The following is a 24959-nucleotide window of genomic DNA, read 5'->3' on the forward strand; positions in this document are numbered from 1 at the left end:
AATGAAAGCAAAATTCAAGAGTATAAATCACTAAAATGCTCAAGCCCAAAAATTGAGAAAAATTCTTACAAAATATCACCAAATCCATAGTTTTCTCAAAAATAAGCATGAAGATATTAGTAACAATCTATTTAAGCACAATGTAGCACAATTGTATCAAGAAATTCCAACAAATATGCATTTATCATAATATTCCCAAAAACTAGAAATATGTAAAATAAGAATTATAAAATGTCAAAGAAATTCGCAAATTGTTACCTCAAATGTGTAGATTGATGGTGGAGGATGAAAATGATGCAAAAACTGACACAGAAACGAGCCAAAATACCCCCCAAATTGAAGAATTTCCGTTCGGCCAGAATCCCCTTTTCGAAGATCAAAACCCACAAAATTGATGTTTTTGCTACAAAATTGTTAAGGATTTATATTCACAAGAGTGTTTGGGATGTTTTTGTGTTGAAGGATTAGAGGTTAAACGGATGAAATGGAAGAATAGAAAGGGGAACTAGGGTTTCGGGGAGAGAGAATGAGAGGAAAGCTGGAAAATGAGGAACCGAACCCTCGGTTCCACACATATCGCAAACCGATCCGAGGTCGGATCCTTTCTGGAAGGCCTCGGATCCGACAGGGCTCGGATCAGTCTCAACAGAAACACAGACGATCCCTCGGATCTATCTGGGTTGGCAAAGATCCGAGCTCGGATCTATTGATCCGAGGTCATATCTGTCTGGGTTTTTTAGGATCCGAGCTCGGATCCATATTTCTCTGCACTTTACTGCAGAAACTGCAATTTTATTTTTTTTCCGGCCAAATCCAAAATACACATTGGACAAACCTGTTATCAATTCTAACCTCCCACGCACATGCAATATACCTTAAACACAATATCCATCCTTTCAAAACACAACAAACACATTTACATTGAAAATCAAGGGGTGAGGTTCTTTGATCATTTTTGCATTTTTATATCAAAATGGCATTTTTGAGCATTAAATACACATCAAATGAATCCATGAACCTTTATAACCATGGTATCACCAAAACTCACTTGAATTGCACAATGTATGTATAGGCATAGAAATTTTAAGCACTTAAAACGCGATTTGGTAAGAAAAAGTTGCCTCCCAACAAGCGCTTTTGTTTATAGTCGTTGGCTCGGCTCTCCTATAATTTCTTCAACTCTCCATTGCATTTTCTAAGGAGTAAATTACTCCTTTAGGAACCTGTTCTCCGGCCAAATACAACTTCAATCTTTGGCCATTTACTTTGAATGGGGCACCATTTTCACCCTTTATTTCCACTGCTCCATATGGGAACATGCTAACCACTTCAAATGGCCCGGACCATCGAGATTTAAGCTTCCCAGGGAATAATTTTAGCCTTGAGTTAAATAGTAACACCTTTTGCCCTTCTTCAAAGTGTTTAGGAAGAATGTGCTTATCATGCCAAAATTTCACCCTTTCTTTATAAATCTTGGCATTCTCATATGAGATTAGCCGCGATTCCTCCAATTCACTTAACTCAAGCATTCTCTTCTCACCTGCAGATTTAAAATCAAAATTAATAGCCTTAACAGCCCAATAAGCTTTATGTTCTATTTCTACAGGTAAATGACATGCTTTCCCATAAACCAGCTTATATGGAGACATTCCCAATGGAGTTTTAAATGCCGTTCTATATGCCCATAAAGCGTCTTCAAGCTTATTTGACCAATCTTTCCTCGAGCGGTTAACCGTTTTCTCTAAAATGAGCTTAATTTCCCGGTTGGCCAACTCCGTTTGGCCATTGGCTTGAGGATGATAAGGGAGTGACTTTTTATGCCTGCATCCATATTTAAGCAACAAAGTGTCAATGATTTTATTGCAAAAATGCTTACCTTCATCGCTTATTATTGCCTTTGGGACTCCGAATCTGCAAAATATGTTCCGCTTAAGGAACTTAAATACAACTTTAGCATCATTAGTTTGTGAAGGAATGGCCTCCACCCATTTGGAAACATAATCGACTGCTAAGAGAATGTACTTATTATTATATGAACTCGGAAATGGTCCCATAAAATCAATACCCCATACATCAAATAACTCAACTTCCAAGAACGTAGTCAGGGGCATTTCATTTTTTCGAGATATATTTCCAGTTCTTTGGCATGCATCACAATTTTTAACATATTCCCTAGCATCTCGGTACATAGTTGGCCAATAAAATCCTGATTGCCATACCTTTGCCACCGTTTTTGAAGTACTGAAATGACCACCTGTTTCAAGGTTATGACAATGATATAAAACATTATGTACCTCATCTTCAGGAATACATCTACGTATCATACCATCAGCACAATGTCTGTATAGCAATGGTTCCTCCCAAAAGTAACTTTTGACGTCATGTAAGAATTTCTTCTTTTGATGATAATTAAACCCCTTTTGAATCTCTCCACTGACCAAGTAGTTAGCAAAATCTGCATACCATGGAGAATTTCTAAGTGCTAGGACAAACTCATCCGGAAAATTCTCTTGAATTGGAACCTGATCTTTGATTGGGATATATTCCAAACGTGATAAATGATCTGCAACTAGATTCTCCGATCCCTTTTTGTCTTTTATCTCCACATCAAATTCCTGCAATAAAAGAATCCACCGAATTAGTCTAGGTTTTGCATCCTTCTTATGCAGCAAATATTTAAGAGCTGAATGGTCCGTATATATAATGACTTTAGATCCTACTAAATAGGATCTAAATTTGTCCAAAGAAAATATCACTGCCAATAGCTCTTTTTCTGTCGTTGCATAATTGAGTTGTGCCTCATTTAGCAACTTGCTAGCATAGTAAATGACGTGCAATCGTCCTTCTTTCTTTTGTCCCAAAACTGCTCCAACTGCATAATCACTTGCATCACACATCAATTCAAATGGTATTGACCAATCGGGTGAAGTTATAATTGGGGCCGAAATCAATTCCTTCTTCAACCTTTCAAATGCAACCAAACAATTGTCATTAAATTGAAAAGGAGTATCTTTACATAATAAATCACATAATGGCTTTACTATTTTAGAAAAATCTTTAATAAAACGTCTATAAAAGCCAGCATGTCCTAAAAAACTCCTTATCCCCTTGACATTGCTTGGGGGTGGCAATTTTTCGATGACTTCTATTTTGGCTTGATCCACCTCAATTCCCTTGGAGGAAATCTTATGTCCTAAGACAATTCATTCTTTTACCATAAAATGACATTTCTCCCAATTCAGTACAAGATTTGTTTCCTCGCATCTCTGCAAAATCAATTCCAAATTATGAAGACACTGATCAAAAGATGAACCATACACAGAAAAATCATCCATAAATATCTCCATAATTTTCTCAATATAATCAGAAAAAATAGCCATCATGCATCGTTGAAAAGTTGCAGGAGCATTGCATAAACCAAATGGCATTCTTCTAAAGGCAAAAGTGCCATAAGGACATGTAAATGTGGTCTTTTCTTGATCCTCTGGAGCTATAGCTATTTGATTATATCCTGAAAAACCATCAAGAAAACAGTAAAATTCATATCCAGCTATTCGCTGCAATAATTGATCAAGAAATGGTAGGGGAAAATGATCTTTTCTTGTTACCGTATTTAACTTACGATAATCAATACACACTCTCCACCCTACCACAAGTCTAGATGGAATCAATTCATCATTTTTACCCACGATTGTAGTTATTCCACCTTTCTTTGGTACCACATGAATTGGACTAATCCAAACACTATCGGAGATAGGAAAGACTATACCTGCATCAAGCCACTTAAGAATTTCATTTCTTACCACCTCTTTCATGTTTGGATTGAGTCTTCTTTGTGTTTCCACCACTGGTTTGCAATTGTCCTCCAATAAAATGCGATGCATGCATATAGAAGGACTTATACCTTTAATATCTGAAATTGTCCATCCAATTGCCTTCTTACGCCTTCTTAGAACTCTTAACAACTTTGCACACTGTTCATCATCAAGGTCAGCACTAACAATTACAGGTAAAGTTTTATTTTCTCCAAGAAATTCATACCTTAGATGAGTCGGAAGTGGCTTGAGCTCTAACCTTGGAGGTTCAATTTCTGAAGGTTGTGAAAACCCTTTTCCTTGGCCAAGACTTTCATACAAATTACCCCTTTTATAAGGTGCTTGAAAATCCAAGTACTTGGCCAATTCTTCAATTTCTTCACAAACATCTTCTTGCTTACCTAAACTCATTAAACAATACTCAAGAGGATCTAAGTCAAAGTTGACTTGACTCATCTCTTGGGTTAGTTTATCAATTGTGCCAATAGAATAAGCATGATCGGTAAAAGAAGGGTATTTTTCCATTTCATTCAAATTAAATTCTACCTCTTCTTCACCTACTTGAAACTTAAGCTTGCCATTTTTGACATCAATAATAGTACCTGCAGTAGCTAGAAATGGTCTACCTAGAATAATTGGCATAGATATATCTTCTTCCATATCTAATACCACAAAATCCACTGGAATGATAAATTTTTGAACTTTTATCAATACATTCTCCAACACTCCCAATGGATATCTAATAGACCAATCCGCTAGTTGCAAAGTAATATTTGTGCGTTTAAGCTCATGCAAACCCAATTGTCTAGCCACCGTTAAAGGTATTAATGATACACTAGCACCAAGATCACACAATGCTTTAGAAAAATCAACGTTACCTATGGTGCAAGGTATAGAAAAACTCCCTGGATCCTTCAACTTCGGTGGTAGCTTATTTTGAATAATTGCACTACATTCCTCTGTTAATGCTATTGTTTCGCAGTCTTCCAACTTTCTTTTTCTAGTCATGATTTCCTTGAGAAATTTCGCATAAGACGGAATCTGCAAAATAGCATCGGCAAAAGGAATGTTAATGTGCAATTGTTTGAAAAGTTTAACAAATTTTTCAAAATCTTTATCAAACTTATTTTGCTTTAATCTTTGTGGAAATGGAACCGCAGGGGGTATTGGAATGGTAGCGGAAGATGATGGTTGATTTTCTCTTGATTCCTCCCGACTATTTTCTTCCACTATCGCCTCTTGGTTCCTCTGCTTTCCTTCTTGTTTTTCATTCTCATTTTTTTCAACTTCCATCACTGGAGGATCTTCTAATTGCTTACCACTACGAAGAGTAATGGCTTTCACATGCTCCTTAGGATTGACCTCTGTTTTGCTAGGTAATTCGCCTTGATTTCGATTATTCAACGAACTAGCAATTTGACCAATTTGGACCTCTACATTCCTGTACATTGTAGTGAGTTGGTCCAACCTTCCTTCTACTCGCTCAAATCTGTCTGAAGTAACTTTTGTGAGCTTTTCCACTACCATCTCCCAACCAGGTTTAGTTTCAGCTTGTTGTTGCCTTGATTGAAATCCCGGTGGATTGGTTGGCCTTGGTTGATTTCCTTGATCCTTCCATCCGAAGTTTGGATGATTTCTCCATCCCGGATTGTAAGTATTCGAGTAGGGGTTATTTTGAGCATTACGATTGTAATTATTGACGAATTGTACCTGTTCAGAATCGACACACTCATTAGTATCATGTTCACCTCCACATACAGAACAGCATGCTACATGTGCATTAGATGAACTTGGACCTTGTCTACTTAGCAATTTCATCACATTATTCATTTGAGCACTCAGCATATTGAGAGTGTCCATTTCTATCATACCTGCGTGACGTCTTGTATTATCTCTCTCATTGGCCCATTGGTAGTTATTTGCTGCCATTTCTTCTATCAAATTATGAGCTTCTTGGGGTGTTTTACCCATTAAAGCTCTACCTGCAGCTGCATCGATCATAGTTTTAGTAGAAAAAACTAAACCATTATAGAAGGTTTGTATGATTAACCACTCCGGCAGTCCATGATGTGGACATTTCCGAAGCAGATCTCTAAACCTTTCCCATGCCTCATATAATGATTCACCTTCCAATTGGCTAAAACTAGTGATATCCATCCTAAGCTTAGCAGTCTTACCTGGTGGAAAATACTTATTTAAGAATGCTCTTGATAATTCATCCCATCCAGTGAAAGTATTGGGAGCATGAGAGTGTAGCCAAAGTTTGGCCTTATCTCTCAATGAAAATGGGAACAATCTTAGCCTTATAGCATCATCACTAACTCCGTTCATTTTAATTGTATCACAAATTTCCAAGAATGTAGCTAAGTGTGTATTAGGATCTTCTACTGCATTACCTCCAAATTGAGATTGTTGAACCATTTGGATAAGTGATGGTTTAATCTCAAAGTTGTTAGCATTTACCGCAGGCCTTGCTATGCTCGTTTGTGAACCTTGTGTTCCCGGTATAGTAAAATCTCGCAGAACTCGCCTATTTAGGTCATTTTCCGCCATTTCTTCTTCAAATGGTAATTCTATCAAGATATCTTCTATTGGCTGCCAAACCTCTTGTTCCTCTTGATGCAGTGTATTCCTCCTTTGTCTCCGCAATGTTCTTTCAATTTCAGGATCAAAATGTGCAACTTCTCTATTTGATCGGTGCATGCACTACAAATAAAAATAAGAGAAATTTTTGCAGTTTTAATTCAACAACTTGGATAAAAACAATGAAAATGTCTAAATTAATAGAGATGACTAGGCCCTAATATTGCCGCTCCCCGGCAACGGCGCCAAAAACTTGACGGGTTCTTTTTGTATCAATGCAAGTTTAATTCCGATTTTACACCCGTTGGACTGCAAGTATACAGGTCACAATTTTAGTACAAGATGCGTATCGGGTCGATCCCACGAGGAGCAATTTAAACAATTACTAAGCCCCTGTTCTCTCTATTATTTAGACTTACAATTAATTTTGAGCAGAGAAAATCTAATGCTGTAATCTACAAATCTGATATACAAATCTAGTTTAACAAATGCTGAATGCAAATAGAGAAATTTCACTTAATGAAGATTCTAGGGATGTAGATTCCACTTATGGCATAAACTACACAAATAAATGGATTTACTTCTTGCTATTATTCTTGCTTAACCAGAGATTTATTTCCAAGATTACCAAGTCTCATTTCCATGATGAAATGGCTTAGAGCAATATAGATTTCCCTATTTCCATGGTGAAATACTACTACAACTCTGTTTTAATTCATGAAATACTAAGTAATCCACTTAAGTGTATTTCTATTTTCATGAACATACAACTCAAGCTCTACTCATGTGTTTCCATTGTTATTACCAATTCTCATTGAACAATAACAACTGTAAACAAGTTATTGGTGATCAATCAATAACAAGAAATCACAGCTACACAAGTAGACAAGTTAACTCAAGATATAACAAGTGTAAATCACATTCAATTAGTATTATTTAGCCATAAGTTTCATCTACTCCCTAGATGAAGGAGTTTAGCTACTCATGAATGATTTAACAATCAAATTCACAAGTTTATTAATGCAAAACATCATAAAGTACAAGTATAAGAAAGATAAAAGAAAGCTTAGCCAATTGAAGGTGAAGCTCTCCAATTCCTGCTATGTTCTTGCACAATATGATTACAAGTGAAAACTCTCCAAAAAATGCTTCTCCAAGTACTCCTATCTAGAGAGAAAAAAATGTTACAAAATGAAAAACTAGCTACGTATGGTAATCCCTGCTTCTCCCTTGTGTTTCTGCATAAAAGGTGGTAGAAATTCCATTCCTCTCACTTCATAATTTCCTCCACTTAGATTTTGTAAAAAGAAGTCAAAGATATGATGTTCCTTTTGTCCACACTCATTTGGTCTTCTCTTTTATTGCAGAAGCATGTGCCACCGATTTCTGTCCCTCAAAATAGCTGTAAAAGTTGTGAGAAAGGTAAAGAAAAACGGCTGTGCCACTTGCTGAGGAGAGAGACAGATCCGAGCCTCGGATCCGAGGAGTGATAATGGATCCGAGCTCGGATTATAGGATCCGAGGCCTTCCCATGATGGATCCGAGGTCGGATCGTCCTGACCTCGGATACACTCCGCCAGAAGTACAGACGAGGGGTCGGATCCCTCTTGTACACACGGATCCGAGCTCGGATCTGTGTTGAGCATTTTTCCAGTTTTTCACTTCTTCCCTTTTTCTACATTTTTGCTCCCACTTTCTTGTGTACTTTGTCCTCTGGATGACCCTGACATTTCTTTCAACTTGTGCATGAATTTCATACATCAATTACCTTCAAAATTTCACAAAATTACGCATTAATCCACTCATTTATCAATTTCTTAACTCTTAAACAATATTTAAGCAATTATCACCAAAAGAGTTCAAATATGGCTTTAATCTTCTCAAAACATACCAAAAATTCATGCCAAATTCGTACAAAATGTACGTTAAATATTCACTTATCATTAGCCTTCCTCCATCTCAAATTAACCATGCAGCCATGGAACCTTCTTGAACAAGCTTCAAATACAAACATCTCCATCTTGCCTATTCCACTCTTCATTTCAGCACTCCACCATCTATAATACCGACTTAGCTCCACTCAACACATTTCACTATATACATTCCACTTCACGCACTCCATTTTACCAACCCCAAATCACCACAGCATTTCATTTCCATTCCCTTTGTCTGCCAAGAGCTGTCCGAGAGAGTGAAATGGGAGAGAGAGCCGAGCTATCTACTTTCTTTTCCTTCCTGCCCGTAAGTTAAAAAAAAAAAGAGACTTGCTGTTCATTCTCCACTCCATCCGTGAGCTGGTGAAGAGGACCGAGAGCTAAATTTCCTCCATTCTAGTCACAAGCTTGAGCAAGGGAGAGGGAGAGTTGGCGGACTGCATTTCTGGACAGTCCGAGAGCAGAAAAATATTTCAGCTGCTAGTCGCGTGTGTTGAGCTTCAAGCTGAGGTAAATTCTGCACCTAAACTAGTTGATTATAGGTAGATGATGTTGGTTATGAGCATGCATGTAGGGGTTGTGCGGTTGGATGAAGAATTAAGACTTAGGAAAAATCTGATTTTGAAGAAATTGGATTGCCGAGAGTTTGTGCTGGAATTGCAGCTTTAATTGGTCAATTTGTGGAAATCAGAGTTTAATTGTGTATTTAGCTAACTAAAAACTGGATGGTTATGCTTTGCATGAGGTTAATCAGCCGTGAGAAAATCAGAAAATTGAAGGGATACAAAATCTGCTTGCATGCAAGCCAACCGAGAAGAATTGAATGAATTTCTGGTTGGATGGTAGTTTTTGATGTTGTCTGAGCTTGGTTTTGGATCAAAACTGATAGATAGCTGATTATTTTGATCATGCATGTAGCTGAAATGAGTCGTGGATAATAAAAAAAAAGAAAAGAAAACTGAAAATGTGGCCGAGAGAGGGGAGTTGAGCATTTGATCAGTTTTCCTTTGAATCTCAGCTGAGATTTTCATACTGGATGTTTAAGATTAGCTTGTAGCTTGCTAATCACCTTTTGTATTTTGAGTTAAAGTAAAAATTGAAGAAAATTATGGACAAAGCACTATAAGTTAAATTGTTATATTGCTGGAAATTGTATAAGGATGCTAGCCGAATTAGTTGAGACTTTTGGTGAGATTATTTTCTGGAATTGTGTGTTATTTGTTTTGGTTTTGGTTGGACAGATTATGAGCTATGTGTTTAGTGTTTCAAGCAAGTGAAAGATGGAGATTTGATGGACGTCTTGAATTGTCATTGCTGGAATTTTACTTGGTTATCGAAACAAGGGAAAAATCTGAATTTTTAGAGTTATTTGTGAGTTAAGTTGGCCGTGACTTTCCTTTTTGTTTTGGTTTGAAATTTTGATTGAATTGTAGTAGGAAGTGATTGTTTGTTGTCAAGAGCTAATGATTGATGAAGCTCTTGGCCATTTGAGTAATTTTTACAAGAGTTAAATTTTTGGTGGAATTGTTTAAGTGGTTTGGCCGAAATGTACTTGGAAGGTCCATGAATTGTGATTTGGAATTGTTTTGATATCTTGGACTTTGTTGGTTTAATTTTGATTAGAATTGAATCTGTTGAGACCTAGGGCTAATGATTGACGAAACCCTAGTGAAATTGATGTTGGAATTGTGATTTTTGCCATATTGGCAAATTGGAATATAAGGTGCAAATGAATAGGAATCGTGAAGTCCGTTTTGGTCCTTTGAACTCGAGTCACTTTTAAACCAAGCTTTGTTGAAATATTTTGTCCTAGTATCAAGCTATAGAAATTGAGTATAGTACGATAATGCTAAAATTCAGGTGTCGAGACTTTTTAAAACCTTGCTAACTAGTTAATTATTTCCTTTGCTTAAACTAGCTTTATTACTTTTAGGAATTAATTGCACTAACTTTCAAACTCTAAATTTTTCATAAAATTGTCCCTGACTAGTTGTTTTAGAGGAAAACTGTCAAAAACACGAGATTTCAATAACTTTAAATGAAAAGGTTTAGAAAACTTGTTCGGCAAGAAAACTTATTTGAAGTAGATTAGTTCTAGTTGCACCTCTACAAAGAAATTTATCTTTAAAGAAACCATACGAAATATTTTATCACTTTTCCTAGTTTTAATTTTAAGAGAATTGTTGATTTATTTTGAGGAAATAAACTAGTTATATATAAGATAATCTTTTATATATAAATCAAGAACTTGCATCGTAAAACTTATAGTTTTAAAACTTGGTCTTTTAGGGTTTAGCGAGGACGTGGACTTCGATCCCCAGCTTGACTTTTGAGCTTCACTTTTGGGTGAGTATCCGTGCTTGTTCTATGATTAACTGGTTAAAGTGCTTTCTTGACTGTTATGTGATAATTGGAATGTGGTTTTCCTGATCCATCGAAGTGGGCAATGTGTACTTTATCGCATTAGCTCTTTCGAGTGGTGAATTGTTTGAAATGTTTACTCGAATATCCTGCTTGCACTAGTTAAGTACTGAGAGGGGGAATGTACCACACCTGAGGGTGGGAGGGCCTCTTATCCTAACTTAAGTACCAAAATCTTGCAATTGTTGACTGGAGCGTGGACTCGTCAACTCAACTACCAGGCAGGGGAATGTACCACACCTTAGGGTGGGAGGGCCTCTTATCCTGACTTGGTAACCACTTGTTGTGACGTCGTTGGGTGAATCCCTCGACTAGGCTATAAAAAGGTATACTCGAGTAATACCAAACCCTCTCGTGAGAAGGACGGACCCGGTGGGAGTAAGTTGGTTGGAGCGTGTTAAGGAAAAATAACGAATCTACATGGACCTTAGATAGTGAGAGTTGATTGAGGGTCAACTGCGATTAATTTTGATCAAGCTTGTGGAAAATGGCTCCTGAGAGCCTTGTATCCTACTCTGTGCTGTTAAACGCTTTCCTACTTGTTGAATTTAAGCTTAGGGTTATTATTTGCTATTTGTTTTATATGATTGCATGTTTGGGGCACCACTGAGCTTTAGCTCACCCCACATTATTTGTTTTCCTGAACAGGTTTTGGCATTTGAGAGACTTGAAGTCAGCCTTTAGCTTTTGTAAATGTTATTTCGAATAGGACTATGTATCTTTTGTCTTGGGTTGTCACTTGATACTGGAAAAGTACAAACCCTAAGTTTTGGCTTGTATGAATGTATTTGAACTTTATGAGTTCACTTTGTGGTTTGTAGTGTATAAATGTAGTTTTGTGTTAAACTGGTTGGAGGTGTACTTAAGAGTGAACGTTCGGACGTCCAATGGCAATGTTATCTCTGAAGTTAATGTGTTCCTAGTATTCTGGTCGTTTAAAGGTTTGGCTTGTTCGGGTGACAAATTTTGTTTTGGTTTAAGTTATACGTGAAAAGGGTTTAGTCGGTTTCCTTACGTGAGTCCTGGCGAGAGTTAGGCAGGCGACCTGCCAACCCTCTGGTTCGCCTTAGGGAGAAGTGGGGCCGCCACAGGTGGTATCAGAGCCTAGGTTAGGAAAATTATTTGAAAGATATAATAGATATATTAGAAACCCTGAACCTTTTAAAAGTTAAGAAGTGAGTTGATCAGACATATCCTAAGTAGTACTTGAGCAAGTTAGCTATTTAAGTATTAACTCTTGGATTCTGGTTAATTTTGCAGGTATGGAAAACGGAAACGAACATGCTAATGGTAACGGATTGGCTAACGGACATGTAGAGCCTCTTAGGTCCATCTCCTATAGGCCACGAGGCGGAGGATCTCGTATACGTTATACACCAGCTGATAGGCACCCCCGATGTCAGTGTAGGGTCACATATGCCTACCCTAACGAGTTAGTGCTGTTTTTAGACGATGAGCGTCGCCAGCTGAGGGATGCTAATCACATTTTGACCCAGGACGTCGAGGAGTTGAGCATCATGGTTGATACTCAGCTTGACCGCATAGCTGAGCTTGAGCAGAGATTAGCAGCCGAGAGGGCTAGGTCAGAGGCTGCTCGTGAGGAGTTAGTGAGACAGAGGTCTCGATTGACTCGAGTAGCTGAGGAGGTACGAGATAGGAGTGCGGGTATTAGGGCTGACGCCACTATGATGATAGACGAGGTCATGGGTATTATTCAGGGAACTGCTCAGGCGGGTGTTGAGGAGGACCCGGAGGAGGATCCGGAGGAGGACCCTGAGGAGGACGTTGCTCCTGGCAGCCCTGCTGAGGGTTAGACTAGGTTTGATTTGCTTGTAACTAAGTATCTAGGATTAGATAGGGTGATACTAGTTAGGTCATAGCATTTTGTCTAGCTGGATGACCTACTTTTGAGGCACTACATCCCTATTTTTGGTTTAAGGGATTGTTTGTATATATTTGTTAGACTTGTGTGCCATACTTTTGGAAAGCACCCTAACTTGCTATTTGTATGAACCTCGTTATGTGATTATATGTTAAGTGTTTTACTTTTCTTTTCTTCAATGTTTGTGTTGATGTTATAAAAGAAAAAAAAATTTAAGGTAATTAATTAAATTGTCCTCGCTTAATTGCTTCATTTTATCAATAGGCATAATTAGGCTATGGATCGTCATAGTTAGAGGTAGAGAACGTGGGAGATCAACTAGACAACACCCCGAGGTTGGTGGTGATAGGGAACCTGAGGTCAATCAAGACCATGGTCAAGGGAGCGTGGCCGGAGACCCAGTAGCCATCGCGATCAATAGAATAACTGATGTCTTAGAGTGCATGACTGAGCACCAAGCCCTTGGGGCGGTGCATCACCAAGGAGGCCCAATCGATACTGAGGATCGGGCATTAGAGAGATTCTTGAAGTTTGGACCTCCTAAGTTCTATGGAGGCCCAGAACCTGAGGTAGCAGAAGGTTGGTGGGAGAGGATCTCTGACATTTTTGCAGCTCTAAATTATACGGAGGAGAGACAAGTGACTTTCGCAGCATTTCAGTTTGAGGGAACTGCTCGTTCCTGGTGGAACCTAATTAGGGTCAATTGGGACAGGAATCATATTCCTAGGACCTGGGCGAATTTCACGAGGGAATTCAATGTCAAGTTTCTTCCCCCTCTTATCCAAGAGAAAAGAGAGGATGACTTCATCAAGTGTAAGCAGGGGGCGGTGAGTGTCGCCGAATATAAGATTCAATTCACGAAATTGTCCCGTTTTGCCCCTGAATTGGTAGCCACGGAGCAAAGGCATATAAGGAGATTTGTGCAAGGACTAAACGTGGAGATCCAGGAGGGATTAACTGCTATTCGGATAGACACTTTTGCTGATGCTGTGGAGAGAGCTCAAAGGGTTGAAGTTGTCAAAGCTCAAGTAAAAACCTTCCAGGCCAAGAAAAGATTTGGCTCTAGTAGCAGTCGAGAGCCGATTTATGCAAATGCTCCACCGGCCAAAGTGGGTCGAGGAACGGGTGGAATAAATAGTCCGGGAGCACCACGAGGTGCTCTAGCGAGAAGAGCTGGGGCAAGAGGTGCCAGGGGAAGAGATATCGGAACTAGAGGAGAACCAATTGGAAGGAGTCAAATTAGGAACGCTCCGCAAGGAGGTCATGTGACCACTTCTCAGGTAACTTGTGGGTATTGCAGGAAAGCTGGCCATACTGAGAACGGATGCTGGAGGAAAGAAGGAAAGTGCTTGAGGTGCGGAAGCAGCGAGTACCAGTTTGCCGGTTGTCCAAAAAACCAAGAAGATGGTACCCCGAGTGCTAGGCAAGCCACTTCTGGAGGAAGTAGGCCGAAAGTTCCTGCCAGGGTGTACGCCGTAGACGACCAACCCGTACCTGATTCCTCGGAAGTCGTGGAAGGTACTCTTCCAATCTTTCACCGATTAGCTAGAGTACTAATTGATCCTGGCGCAACTCATTCATTTGTGAATCCAACTTTTATGTCCGGAATTGATGTAAAACCTGTTAGATTACCCTTTGATCTTGAAGTTAGGACACCCTTGGGTAATAAAAGCATAATCACTAGCCTGGCCTATAAGAACTGCGAATTCTGGGTTGGAGAACGTAGGATACTAGTAGATCTAGTCAGTTTGGACATCAAAGGTTATGATGTTATTATAGGAATGGATTTTCTAGCTCATTACCATGCTAATCTTGATTGTAGAGCAAAAGTTGTAGAATTTTGGATTCCCGGGGAAGCAACCCTGAAATTGGATGTGAAAGGCAGGTTAGCATCGTCTGCTTTGATTTCTGGAATTCGGGCAAGGAGAATTTTGTATAAAGGAGCGCAAGGTTTCTTAGCCTTGCTGATTAACGCACCCAGTGATCAAGTAAAATTGGAAGATATACCAGTGGTAAAGGAATTTCCAAATGTGTTTTCCAAAGAATTAAAAACATTACCTCCAGAGAGAGAAGTGGAGTTCAAGATTGAACTAATGCCGGAAATGGCCCTAATTTCTAAGACTCCGTACCGAATGGCTCCTGCAGAGCTAAGGGAATTGAAAATTCAATTACAGGACTTGTTGGAGAGAGGTTTTGTTAGAGAGAGTGATTCGCCATGGGGAGCACCTGTTCTATTTGTTAAGAAAAAGGATGAAAGTTTAAGGTTATGTATTGATTAACGAGAATTAAATGAAGGTACAATTAAGAATAAATACCCTCTACCATTGATTGACAGTTTATTCGATCAGCTGCAAGGATCAGTAGTTTTCTCTAAGTTGGATTTGAGGCAAGGGTATTATCAGTTGAAAATTAAGAAGGAAGACATACCTAAGACTGCTTTTAATACAAGATATGGACATTTTGAGTTTACAGTCATGCCATTTGGATTAACCAATGCACCAGCTGCCTTCATGGACTTAATGCAGAGAGTCTTTAAAAAGTACTTGGATCGGTTTGTAGTAGTTTTTATTGATGATATTCTAGTGTATTCTAAGACTCGAGAAGAACATGCTAAACACTTAGAGATAGTTCTGCAGATCTTAAGGGAGCATAAATTGTATGCTAAATTTAGCAAGTTCGAGTTTTGGCAGGAAGAAATTTCTTTTCTGGGACACAAAGTTTCTAAAGATGGAATTGCTGTGGACTCGGCAAAAGTTGAGGCAGTCACAATGTGGAAACAGCCAGAAACTCCAACTGAGGTCAGAAGTTTCTTGGGTCTAGTAGGTTATTACAGGCGGTTCATCAAGGACTTTTCGAAGATTGCTGGACCTATGACAGAGCTGACAAAGAAAAATAATAAGTTCATTTGGACTTCGAAGTGCGAATCGAGCTTTCAGGAATTAAAGAAGCGTTTAACATCAGCTCCTGTGTTGGCATTGCCTGACGGAGTAGAAAGTTATGTCGTATACTCTGATGCCTCTAGGGAAGGTCTAGGATGTATACTAATGCAAAAGGGTAAGGTAGTTGCCTATGCCTCTAGAAAATTGAAGCCTCACGAACAAAATTACCCAACGGATGACCTAGAACTGGCCGCAGTGGTCTTTGCCTTAAAGAAATGGAGGCATTACTTGTATGGTGTGACCTTTGAAGTTTTTACGGACCACAAGAGCCTTAAATACTTGTTCTCCCAAAAGGAATTGAATTTGAGACAGAGGCGATGGGTAGAATTTTTAGAGGATTATGATTGTTCTATCAACTACCACCCTGGAAAAGCCAACGTGGTAGCAGACGCTCTAAGTAGAAAAGCCCAAGTAGCGGGGTTAATGGTAAAAGAATGGGACATGTTAGAGGAGGTTAGTAGTTGGAACCCTCGCTTGGAGAAATTGAAGATTTTATTTGGGAACCTGTCGTTGAAATCACCATTATTGGAGCGTATTAAGGAGGCATAGAAAACGGACCCTATAATCCAGAAAAAGTTGGAGAAAGTACAAAACGGAGAAACCCTAGACTTTAAATTAGGGTCTGAAGGAGTGTTAAGGTTTCGAGATCGAATTGTGGTTCCAGTTAATGAAAGATTAAGGAAAGAAATTCTAGAAGAATCACATCGATCGAGGTATACAATACACCCATGAGTGAACAAGATGTATCACGATGTGAAAGAGTTATACTGGTAGGACGGTTTGAAAAAGGACGTGGCAGATTTGTACAAAAATGTCTGATATGCCAACAAGTAAAAGCTGAACATCAGAAACCCTCTGGTCTATTGCAGCCACTAGAAATTCCCGAATGGAAATGGGAACACATAACCATGGATTTTGTAATGGGATTGCCTTGAAGTCAAAAAGGATTTGATGCGGTTTGGGTGATAGTTGACAGGCTTACCAAGTCCGCACATTTTCTACCGGTGAGTATGAGCTTTTCTTTGGAAAAACTGGCCAAGTTGTACACAGAAGAGATCATGAGATTGCATGGTATTCCTATAAGCATTGTGTCTGATAGAGATCCAAGGTTTGTTTCACGTTTCTGGCAGAAATTTCAAGAGACATTGGGGACCAAGTTGAAGTTTAGTACCGCTTATCATTCCCAAACAGACGGGCAGTCAGAAAGGACAATTCAGACTTTGGAGGATATGCTGAGGACGTGTATATTGGATTTTGGAGGTAAATGGAGCCAGTATATGACCTTAGTAGAATTTGCCTATAATAACAGCTATCATGCTTCAATTCAAATGGCACCTTATGAGGCATTGTATGGGAGAAGGTGTCGATCTCCGATTCATTGGGATGAAGTAGGAGAGAACAAAATTTTAGATCCAACGGTTATACCTTGGATGGAAGAAGCTCATGAGAAAGTGAAACTAATTAGGGAAAGGCTTCGAATTGCCCAGAGTCGACAAAAGAGCTACGCCGACACAAGGAGAAAAGATTTGGAATTCGAAGTAGGAGACAAGGTTTTTCTAAAAGTTAAACCATTGAAGGGCGGGGTAGTGTCCAAAAAGGTAAAAAGCTAAATCCGAGGTATATTGGACCTTTTGAAATTCTGAAACGAATCGGTAAAGTGGCGTATCAGTTGAAGTTGCCTTCGAGCATGGCCAAGATTCACAATGTATTTCATGTTTCTATGCTTAAGAAATATCACCCCGACCCAAGCCATGTGCTACAATTGGAAGGAATTGAGGTGGATGAGTCGTTAACTTATGAGGAAGGACCAGTTAAGATTTTGGATAGAGAAGTGAAAGAATTGAGAGGTAAGAAAATTTCTTTGGTAAAGATTCTATGGAAAAATCATGGAATAGAGGAAGCAACTTGGGAACTGGAAAAAGATATGCAAAGGAAATACCCCGAATTATTTCATTAGAAGGTGAGAATTTTGAGGACAAAATTCATTTAAGGGGGGGAGGATGTGAGAACCTTGAAAAAAAAAGAATATATATATATACTTGTCGCATTTGCATTTTTTATTTTTAATAAATTTTATTATTAGTTGATCTTAAATAAGTATGTAAAAATAATTTTTTTTAGGTCACAAATAGTTTAATTGTGTAGGATATTGAATTATTTGATTTTTGCCAAGTTAAATTAATATTTTTTGATGTAGAGTATTTTATTGCTTTAATATTAATTCTTGGAATACCGATAGTTAGTTTTAAGTTTTAATGATGTTAAGTGTCATCGGGAACCTAGAATTAAGACGAAATTGATTTTAGGTCAAAACCTTTATAATTACACGTAGGACGTTGAATCTTGATAATTTAATTTATGCGAGACTAGTACTCTAGTAGGCTATCGAATTTCATTTGGGGTGAAATTTTGGAAGTAGTCTACGAATGAGGGCTTAAGTGGAAGGCTGGACAAGATGATAAAAGACCAAATTAGCCTTCCTCCATCTCAAATTAACCATGCAGCCATGGAACCTTCTTGAACAAGCTTCAAATACAAACATCTCCATCTTGCCGATTCCACTCTTCATTTCAGCACTCCACCATCTATAATACCGACTTAGCTCGACTAAACACATTTCACTATATACATTCCACTTCACGCACTCCATTTTACCAACCCCAAATCACCACAGCATTTCATTTCCATTCCCTTTGTCTGCCAAGAGCTGTCCGAGAGAGTGAAATGGGAGAGAGAGCCGAGCTATCTACTTTCTTTTCCTTCCTGCCCGTAAGTTAAAAAAAAAAAAGACTTGCTGTTCATTCTCCACTCCATCCGTGAGCTGGTGAAGAGGACCAAGAGCTAAATTTCCTCCATTCTAGTCGCAAGCTTGAGCAAGGGAGAGGGAGAGTTGGCGGACTGCATTTCTGGACTGTCCGAGAGCAGAAAAATATTTCAGCTGCTAGTCGCGTGTGTTGAGCTTCAAGCTGAGGTAAATTCTGGACCTAAACTAGTTGATTATAGGTAGATGATGTTGGTTATGAGCATGCATGTAGGGGTTGTGCGGTTGGATGAAGAATTAAGACTTAGGAAAAATCTGATTTTGAAGAAATTGGATTGCCGAGAGTTTGAGCTGGAATTGCAGCTTTAATTGGTCAATTTGTGGAAATCTGAGTTTAATTGTGTATTAAGCTAACAAAAAACTGGATGGTTATGCTTTGCATGAGGTTAATCAGTCGTGAGAAAATCAGAAAATTGAAGGGATACAAAATCTGCTTGCATGCAAGCCAACCGAGAAGAATTGAATGAATTTCTGGTTGGATGGTAGTTTTTGATGTTGTCTGAGCTTGGTTTTGGATCAAAACTGATAGATAGCTGATTATTTTGATCATGCATGTAGCTGAAATGAGTCGTGGATAATAAAAAAAAAGAAAAGAAAACTGAAAATGTGGCCGAGAGAGGGGAGTTGAGCATTTGATCAGTTTTCCTATGAATCTCAGCTGAGATTTTTATACTGGATGTTTAAGATTAGCTTGTAGCTTGCTAATCACCTTTTGTATTTTGAGTTAAAGTAAAAATTGAAGAAAATTATGGACAAAGCACTATAAGTTAAATTGTTATATTGCTGGAAATTGTATAAGGATGCTAGCCGAATTAGTTGAGACTTTTGGTGAGATTATTTTCTGGAATTGTGTGTTATTTGTTTTGGTTTTGGTTGGACAGATTATGAGCTATGTGTTTAGTGTTTCAAGCAAGTGAAAGATGGAGATTTGATGGACGTCTTGAATTGTCATTGCTGGAATTTTACTTGGTTATCGAAACAAGGGAAAAATCTGAATTTTTAGAGTTATTTGTGAGTTAAGTTGGCCGTGACTTTCCTTTTTGTTTTGGTTTGAAATTTTGATTGAATTGTAGTAGGAAGTGATTGTTTGTTGTCAAGAGCTAATGATTGATGAAACTCTTGGCCATTTGAGTAATTTTTACAAGAGTTAAATTTTTGGTGGAATTGTTTAAGTGGTTTGGCCGAAATGTACTTGGAAGGTCCATGAATTGTGATTTGGAATTGTTTTGATATCTTGGACTTTGTTGGTTTAATTTTGATTAGAATTGAATCTGTTGAGACCTAGGGCTAATGATTGACGAAACCCTAGTGAAATTGATGTTGGAATTGTGATTTTTGCCATATTGGCAAATTGGAATATAAGGTGCAAATGAATAGGAATCGTGAAGTCCGTTTTGGTCCTTTGAACTCGAGTCACTTTTAAACCAAGCTTTGTTGAAATATTTTGTCCTAGTATCAAGCTATAGAAATTGAGACTAGTACGATAATGCTAAAATTCAGGTGTCGAGACTTTTTAAAACCTTGCTAACTAGTTAATTATTTCCTTTGCTTAAACTAGCTTTATTACTTTTAGGAATTAATTGCACTAACTTTCAAACTCTAAATTTTTCATAAAATTGTCCCTGACTAGTTGTTTTAGAGGAAAACTGTCAAAAACACGAGATTTCAATAACTTTAAATGAAAAGGTTTAGAAAACTTGTTCGGCAAGAAAACTTATTTGAAGTAGATTAGTTCTAGTTGCACCTCAAGAAAGAAATTTATCTTTAAAGAAACCATACGAAATATTTTATCACTTTTACTAGTTTTAATTTTAAGAGAATTGTTGATTTATTTCGAGGAAATAAACTAGTTATATATCAGATAATCTTTTATATATAAATCAAGAACTTGCATCGTAAAACTTATAGTTTTAAAACTTGGTCTTTTAGGGTTTAGCGAGGACGTGGACTTCGATCCCCAGCTTGACTTTTGAGCTTCACTTTTGGGTGAGTATCCGTGCTTGTTCTATGATTAACTGGTTAAAGTGCTTTCTTGACTGTTATGTGATAATTGGAATGTGGTTTTCCTGATCCATCGAAGTGGGCAATGTGTACTTTATCGCATTAGCTCTTTCGAGTGGTGAATTGTTTGAAATGTTTACTCGAATATCCTGCTTGCACTAGTTAAGTACTGAGAGGGGGAATGTACCACACCTGAGGGTGGGAGGGCCTCTTATCCTAACTCAAGTACCAAAATCTTGCAATTGTTGACTGGAGCGTGGACTCGTCAACTCAACTACCAGGCAGGGGAATGTACCACACCTTAGGAAGGGAGGGCATCTTATCCTGACTTGGTAACCACTTGTTGTGACGTCGTTAGGTGAATCCCTCGACTAGGCTATAAAAAGGTATACTCGAGTAATACCAAACCCTCTCGTGAGAAGGACGGGCTCGGTGGGAGTAAGTTGGTTGGAGCGTGTTAAGGAAAAATAACGAATCTACATGGACCCTAGATAGTGAGAGTTGACGGAGGGTCAACTGCTATTAATTTTGATCAAGCTTGTGGAAAATGGCTCCTGAGAGCCCTGTATCCTACTCTGTGTTGTTAAATGCTTTCCTGCTTGTTGAATTTAAGTTTGGGGTTATTATTTGCTATTTGTTTTATATGATTGCATGTTTAGGGCACCACTGAGCTTTAGCTCACCCCACGTTATTTATTTTTCTGAACAGGTTTTGGCATTCGAGAGACTTGAAGTCTGCCTTTAGCTTTTGTAAATGTTATTTCGAATAGGACTATGTATATTTTGTCTTGGGTTGTCACTTGAAACTGGAAAAGTACAAATCCTAAGTTTTGGCTTGTATGAATGTATTTGAACTTTATGAGTTCACTTTGTGGTTTGTAGTGTATAAATGTAGTTTTGTGTTAAACTGGTTGGAGGTGTACTTAAGAGTGAACGTTCGGACGTCCAATGGCAATGTTATCTCTGAAGTTAATGTGTTCCTAGTATTCTGGTCGTTTAAAGGTTTGGTTTGTTCGGGAGACGAATTTTGTTTTGGTTTAAGTTATACGTGGAAAGGGTTTAGTCGGTTTCCTTGCATGAGTTCTGGCGAGAGTTAGACAGGCGACCCGCCAACCCTCTGGTTCGCCTTAGGGAGAAGTGGGGCCGCCACAACAGTGACCTTGGAGATTTGAGGACTCGTAATTTTTATAGCTATTTATTTATTTATTTTGTTGATTTTGTTGATCTTGATCCCTATCTTTTGATGTTTACAAAACAAATGGATGATACTAATATTTCTTCTAGATATACTTTCAGTTATGAAGTTATTTGATTCCATGAACAAGTACAAGTGATAGATGACAAAGGTTGCTGAAAACTGTCGGACGCTCAAAAAGACTGCATCGGACGTCCGACAACCATTGAGTATCTTCGGACGCAGAAAACCAGCCTACCGGACGTCCTAAGGAATTGAAAAAAAATTCCCAGTTTTACATCATACCTTCGGACGCAGAAAATCAGCCTACCGGACGTCCGATAGAATTGAAGAAAATTTCTCAAATTCTCTGCCTGCTGTCGGACGCAAAAAATAGGAGTACCGGACGTCCGACACTCCAACAGCTAGTTGACTCTTCAGCTATTTTCTATCCGTTGGAAGCTTTAATGAGGTACTTTCTTGATCTTATAAATAATGGTTTGTCAGATAGTTCAAACAACTTTGACACACTGAAGATACAAAAGATCTAGAGTGATTTTAGTGAGAAAATACTCTTCAAAGAAGATTTGTAGTCTTAGTGGTGTGAGGTTCATTGTAAGCTTTTCATTTGTGAGTGAATACTTCATGAGTGTAGCTCTGTGAGGGTTGTCCTGTGGGATAGTAAAACGTCCTAACTTGACCGAGTGGAGTTGGGGCAAGGAGGAGGTGAACCTTTCTTTTTACACAAGAGTGATTGTAATTCATCAACTTGAAGAAGCTTGTTTGAATTAATCTACAAGCTCAAGAGGAGTTGGGTAGTTAATTGGTTTGCAATTCTTTCCTTTTTATTTATTTTTGTTACATTTGTGATATTTACATTGTTTATCTCTTCTATTCGGTTGTCTTCGATCCTTACAGTTGGTATCAGAGTTTGGTCTCCTAGAGATTAAGCTCAATCGGCTTTGGAGTAAAGATGACAACCAACAATGGATGTTTTTTGAAGGACATTCTGTCATTAGACCACCTATGTTTAATGGGTCAAATTATGTGAGTTGGAAAGAAAGAATGATTATTTTTTTGCAATCTATTAATATTGAATTGTGGTTTATTATTAGTGAAGGTCCATATGATGCCTCTCTTATAGATGAAAATACTCAGAGATCTAGACCAAAAACAAGAAGTGAACTGACTGCTGCGGATAGAGCTCATCTCACATTTAATGCAAAAGCCATGAATGTGTTATATTGTGCTTTAGACTCAAATGAATCTATTAGAGTCAAAGGCTGCAAGTCAGCCAAGGAAATTTGAGATAAATTGAGAGAAATTCATGAAGGTAGTGAGAATGTTAGAGAACAAAAGAAGTCCATTCTAGTTAGAAAGTATGAATCCTTCAAGATGCAACCTCATGAAAACATTGATGAGATGTATTGTAGATTCAATGACCTCATTAAGGATTTGGAGGTGCTAGAAAAAGAATACTCTCTAGGTGAGAAAAATAGAAAAATTCTGAATGCTTTATCGAAGGATTGGGAGAGTAAAGTGACTGCCATTGAGGAAGCCAAAGATCTAAATACCTTGCCTATTGAATCTCTCATTAATTCACTGACTTCTTATGAGCTAAAACTCAAGTCCAAGGTGCAGGAAGAAGAAGATACAAAAGTGAGAAAGAATATTGCTCTGAAGGCTTCACAAGATGAATATGATACAGCCTCCGTGAGTGAAGATGACATGGAAGGTGATGATAGTGATATTGCACTCATCACACGAGGCTTCAAAAGAATACTCAACAAGAGGAGATTCAGAAAAGGTGGACCTAGCAACTCCTTCCCGAAACAGTCCAACAACTTGAGAAACAAAAGGAAGCTAGAGTTCAACAAAAGGCAAACTGATAAGTGCTTTGAATGCGGCCAACCTGGACACTATGCAACTGAGTGTCCAGTGATGAAGAAGAAAGAAGGAAGAAAATCAATATTCAACAATTTTCAGTTCACATGGAATGAGTGCAACTCCGATGGTGAAATTGAAGAGGAAGAAGAATCTGCTCAATTGGCTTTCATGGCCATTGGAGATGATGAAGTAACATCTTGTAACTCTCAATTTGAAAGTGATGATGAAACTAATGATGATCTTCAATCTTTCATTATAAAATTGCATGATAGTTTGAAAGAATCCTATGCTAGAAACAAGGAGTTAAAACAGAAAATTAGTTTTTTGCTTCGAGATAATGCAAATCTTTTTCAACAAAATAAAAAGTTGGAAGCTGAAAATGATTACTTCAAAAAGAGTGAGACTGCTTTACACTTTGAGCTTGATAGAAAAACAAAGCTTTGTGAATTATTCAAAAAGGAACAAAGTGATTTGAAAAGAAGAATGGATGGTCTAAATCAGTTACTTAAACACAAGAAACAAGTCTGTTTTCAAAAGAATAGGTTGAATTCTAATTCCAACGAATTTGCTATTTATAAGAGAAGACAAGTAAGATTTATTAAACCTGTTCATATAAATAACCCTTTGGTTATGTGTAATTTCTGTTGTAAAAAAGGTCACATGAAAAGTGATTGTTATGTGAGAAAGAATATGAGAAGAGGCATGAAATGCATGTGGATAGTTAGACATGTTGCTAACTCTAACAAGTAGGAGATATTAGTAAGATTGGTGTGATTCTTGTTCATAATGTCTTTTTTTTTAATTTTCTTTTGATATTTCTGATACTTTGAACTGAGTTTTCGCTGATATTTTTGTATATTACTGAATCTGTATGATGTCTAAAAGGGAGAGAAAAGAACTATTCTGATATAATGATGATTTGCTTTATTAAACTCTCTGTGATATGTTGGTATTTCTTTTGGTATCAAATCTCTGAAATCTCTGTGATATATTGGTAATTGCTGTATTCTAGTATCATTTCTCTGTTTTTGTTTGAAATATTGAATTCTCTGTTATTGCTGCTGCATTACGGTATGAGATTTTTACTCTCATCTTATGATGACAAAAGGGGGAGAAATGGATGTTATGTGTAAGGGGGAGTTTTTCTGAGATTATGAGTTTGGCTCTTAAAAGTTTTGGATGCGTTGATTGAGGGGGAGCTTATACTTACTTTTGTTGCTTTCCATCCATTGTTTTGTCATCATCAAAAAGGGGGAGAATGTTGATCTTGATCCCTATCTTTTGATGTTTACAAAACAAATGGATGATACTAATATTTCTTCAAGATATACTTTCAGTTATGAAGTTATTTGATTCCATGAACAAGTACAAGTGATAGAAGACAAAGGTTGCTGAAAACTGTGTTACGCTCAAAAAGACTGCATCGGACGTCCGACAACCATTGAGTATCTTCGGAAGCAGAAAACCAGCCTACCGGACGTCCGATAGAATTGAAGAAAATTT

At 38.0% G+C, this 24959-nt stretch overlaps 1 protein-coding gene, 1 non-coding gene and 1 pseudogene across 2 annotated transcripts; 2 read left to right on the forward strand and 1 right to left on the reverse strand.

Moving 5' to 3' along the window:
* Positions 1-1175: 1175 nt before the first annotated feature.
* On the reverse strand, positions 1176-6518 carry LOC140009838 (uncharacterized). The gene is made up of 5 exons (XM_072056174.1): positions 6279-6518; positions 4971-5525; positions 3770-4856; positions 3419-3511; positions 1176-2254 (listed from the first exon to the last, which is right to left on the reverse strand). The coding sequence occupies exons 1-5, from the start codon at positions 6516-6518 to the stop codon at positions 1176-1178; spliced, it is 3054 nt and encodes a 1017-aa protein (XP_071912275.1).
* LOC113697691 (small nucleolar RNA R71) lies at positions 5875-5981 on the forward strand. The gene has a single exon (XR_003449964.1). It is a non-coding gene; the product is annotated as a small nucleolar RNA R71 (small nucleolar RNA).
* Positions 6519-12015: 5497 nt separating the features above from the next.
* On the forward strand, positions 12016-16838 carry LOC140009839 (uncharacterized; annotated as a pseudogene).
* The last annotated feature ends 8121 nt before the right edge of the window (positions 16839-24959 follow it).

The sequence above is a fragment of the Coffea arabica genome, chromosome 6e (genome assembly GCF_036785885.1).
Source record: "Coffea arabica cultivar ET-39 chromosome 6e, Coffea Arabica ET-39 HiFi, whole genome shotgun sequence".
Classification (NCBI taxonomy): Eukaryota; Viridiplantae; Streptophyta; class Magnoliopsida; order Gentianales; family Rubiaceae; genus Coffea; species Coffea arabica.